The following is a 4,105-nucleotide window of genomic DNA, read 5'->3' as shown; positions in this document are numbered from 1 at the left end:
TTAACAAGGGGTGACTCACAGGCTCGACATCACCCTGTGACCCCCCATTAAACGCCACTAATCAACCATTTTCCCCCATTTAATCGCCAAATAATTAATCACCAAATAATTAATCACCCAATAACTAATCCCCCAATAATTAACCCCCAATTAATTAACCATCCCCCAATTAAGAAGGGGCGACTCATGGGCTCGTCATCACCCCCTGACCCCCATTAAGAGCCAATAATCGACCATTTTTCCCCCATTTTTCACCCAATAATTCAAATATTTCACCCAATAATCAATCCCCCAATAATTAACCCCCAATTAATTAACCATCCCCCAATTAACAAGGGGTGACTCACGGGCTCGTAATCCCCCACTGACCCCCATTAAAAGCCACTCATCGACCATTTTCCACCATTTAATCACCCAATAATTAATCACCAAATAATTAATCACCCAATAATTAATCACCCAATAATTAACCCCCAATTAATTAACCATCCCCCAATTAACAAGGGGTCACTCACGGGCTCGTCATCCCCCACTGACTCCCATTAAACGCCACTAATTGCCCATTTTCCACCATTTAATCACCCAATAATTAATCACCAAATAATTAATCACCTAATAGTTAATCACTCAGCAATTAATCACCCAATTAACACCCAATTAATTAACCCCCCCAAGAAAAAAGGGTCCTTACCCCCCCCGACCCCCATTAAAAGCCAATAATCGACCATTTTCCCCCCATTTTTCACCCCAATAATTCAAATATTTCACCCAAATAATCAATCCCCCAATAATTAACCCCCAATTAATTAACCCCCCCCCAATTAATTAACTCGGGGGCGACTCACGGGCTCGTTGACGCGGGGGACGAAGACGGCGAGGACGAAGACGGCGGCGACGGGCGGGGCCAGGTAACTGGCCATGGCCTGGATGTAATCGAAGAGCTGCCCCCCCCGCGCCGCCTCCACCACCGGCAGCCACGCCAGGCTCAGCCCCACCATCGCCACCACCCACACCCTAATTAATTAACCCCTAATTAGCCAAATTCCTCGAAAAAACGGAGTTATTAGCCTCTATGATGCCATTATTAGGGCCGTTAATAGCATTAATAGGTCTCTAATGCGAATTAATGACTATTAGTGGGTCATTAATAAGGATTATTAGCCCCCCCGATGAAAATTAATAACGTTAATTAGTCCCTAATAACAATTAATGGGTCGCTAATTAAATTATTGGGTCACTAATGACGATTAATAGCCCCCTAATAATGATTAATGGGTCACTAATAACGATCAATGGGTCACTAATAGTGATCAATAAGCCCCTATTAATGATTCATGGGTCATCAATAACGATTATTGGCCCCCTCATAAAAATTAATGGGTCACTAATTACATTATTGGGTCACTAATTAAATTATTGGGTCACTAATAACGATTAATAGCCCCCTAATAACAATTAATGGGTCGCTAATAGCGATCAATGGGTCACTAAGAGTGATTAATACCCCCCCCAATAACAATTAATGGGTCAATAATTACATGGCCACCCCCCCCACCCTGTTAATCACCCGTTAATTGCGTTAATTGATCCAAAAAACGAGGGGTTATTGGTCGTTATTGATCGTTATTGGTTGCTATTAGTGGGCGTGGCCGAAGAGCTGCCCCTCCCCCCGCGCCGCCTCCACCACCGGCAGCCACGCCAGGCTCAGCCCCACCATCGCCAGCACCCACACCCTAATTAATTAACCCCTAATTAGCCAAATTCCGCGAAAAAACGGAGTTATTAGCTGCTATGATGCCGTTATTAGGGTCATTAATAGCATTAAAAGGTGCCTAATGCGAATTAATGGTGATTAAAGGGTCATTAATAAGGATTATTAGCCACCCCGATGAAAATTAATAACATTAATTAGTCCCTAAAAAAAATTAATGGGTCACTAATTAAATTAATGGGTCACTAATTAAATTATTGGGTCACTAATGACTATTAATAGCCCCCTAATAACGATTAATGGGTCACTAATAGTGATTAATAACCTCCTAATAACAATTAATGGGTCACTGATTAAACTAATGGATCACTAATAACGATTAATAGCCCCCTAATAACAATTAATGGGTCACTTATTAAATTATTGGGTCACTAATAACGATTAATAGCTCCCTAATAACAATTAATGGGTCGCTAATAGTGATCAATAAGCCCCTATTAATGATTCATGGGTCATCAATAACGATTATTGGCCCTCCAATAAAAATTATTGGGTCGTTAATTAAATTATTGGGCCACTAATTAAATTATTGGGTCACTAATAGCGATTAATAGCCCCCTAATAACAATTAATGGGTCACTAATAACGATCAATGGGTCACTAATAGTGATCAATAAGCCCCTATTAATGATTCATGGGTCATCAATAACGATTATTGGCCCCCTCATAAAAATTAATGGGTCACTAATTACATTATTGGGTCACTAATTAAATTATTGGGTCACTAATAACGATTAATAGCCCCTTAATCACAATTAATGGGTCGCTAATAACGATCAATGGGTCACTAAGAGTGATTAATACCCCCCCCAATAACAATTAATGGGTCGATAATTACATGGCCACCCCCTCCACCCTGTTAATCACCCGTTAATTGCGTTAATTGATCCAAAAAACGAGGGGTTATTGGTCGTTATTGATCGTTATTGGTTGCTATTAGTGGGCGTGGTCGAAGAGCTGCCCCTCCCCCCGCGCCGCCTCCACCACCGGCAGCCACGCCAGGCTCAGCCCCACCATCGCCACCACCCACACCCTAATTAATTAACCCCTAATTAGCCAAATTCCGCGAAAAAACGGAGCTATTAGCTGCTATGATACCATTATTAGGGCCGTTAATAGCATTAATAGGTGCTTAATAGGAATTAATGGTGATTAAAGGGTCATTAATAAGGATTATTAGCCCCCCCGATGAAAATTAATAACATTAATTAGTCCCTAATAACAATTAATGGGTCACTAATTAAATTTTCGGGTCGCTAATAGCGATTAATAGCCCCCTAATAACAATTAATGGGTCGCTAATAACGATCAATGGGTCACTAATAGTGATCATTAAGCCCCTATTAATGATTCATGGGTCATCAATAACAATTATTGGCCCCCTCATAAAAATTAATGGGTCACTAATTACATTATTGGGTCACTAATTAAATTATTGAGTCACTAATAACGATTAATAGCCCCCTAATAACAATTAATGGGTCACTAATTAAATTACTGGGTCACTAATTAAATTATTGGGTCACTAATAACGATTAATAGCCCCCTAATAACAATTAATGGGTCACTAATAACGATCAATGGGTCACTAAGAGTGATTAATACCCCCCCTAATAACAATTAATGGGTCGATAATTACATGGCCACCCCCACACCCTAATTAATTAACCAATAATTAGCCCAACTCGTCAAAAAAACCGAGTTATTAGATGTTATAACGCCATTATTAGGGTCGTTAATAGCATTAATAGGTGCCTAATAGGAATTAATTACTGTTAGTGGGTCATTAATAAGGATTATTAGCCCCCCCGATGAAAATTAATGACGTTAATTAGTCCCTAAAAACAATTAATGGGACACTAATTAAATTAATGGGTCACTAATTAAATTATTGGGGCACTAATAACGATTAATAGCCCCCTAATAGCATTTATTGGGTCGCTAATAGCGATCAATAAGCCCCTATTAATGATTCATGGGTCATCAATAATAATTATTGGCCCCCTCATAAAAATTAATGGGTCGTTAATTAAATTAATAAGGTCCTAATACAAAATAATAGGTCCCTAATTAAATTATTGGGTCACTAATGACGATTAATAGCCCCCTAATAACAATTAATGGGTCGCTAATAGCGATCAATAACCCCTAATAATCATTTATGGGTCACTGATTAAACTAATGGATCACTAATAACGATTAATAGCCCCCTAATAACAATTAATGGGCCACTAATTAAATTATTGGGTCACTAATGACAATTAATGAGCCCCTAATAAAATGGATAGACCCCCAAACACAATTAATAGGTTGTTAATGACATTAATAGGTTAA

At 39.1% G+C, this 4,105-nt stretch overlaps 1 protein-coding gene across 1 annotated transcript in view; it reads right to left on the bottom strand.

The window, feature by feature from the left end:
* Nucleotides 1-845: 845 nt before the first annotated feature.
* LOC114072392 (sodium/glucose cotransporter 2-like) overlaps nt 846-4,105 on the bottom strand; it is a gene marked incomplete at its 3' end in the record, with an annotated part of 5,086 nt that continues 1,826 nt past the window's right edge. The window contains exon 2 of the mRNA XM_027910295.1: nt 846-1,014. Coding sequence (XP_027766096.1) covers nt 846-1,014 — 169 coding nt within the window. The remainder of the gene's footprint in view (nt 1,015-4,105) is intronic.

The sequence above is a fragment of the Empidonax traillii genome, unplaced genomic scaffold (assembly GCF_003031625.1).
Source record: "Empidonax traillii isolate 1590-97213 ecotype Southwest subspecies unplaced genomic scaffold, ASM303162v1 scaffold3110:size15278, whole genome shotgun sequence".
Classification (NCBI taxonomy): Eukaryota; Metazoa; Chordata; class Aves; order Passeriformes; family Tyrannidae; genus Empidonax; species Empidonax traillii.
Note: the sequence above shows the minus strand (reverse complement) of the source record. Positions and strands in the feature narration are given on the sequence as shown.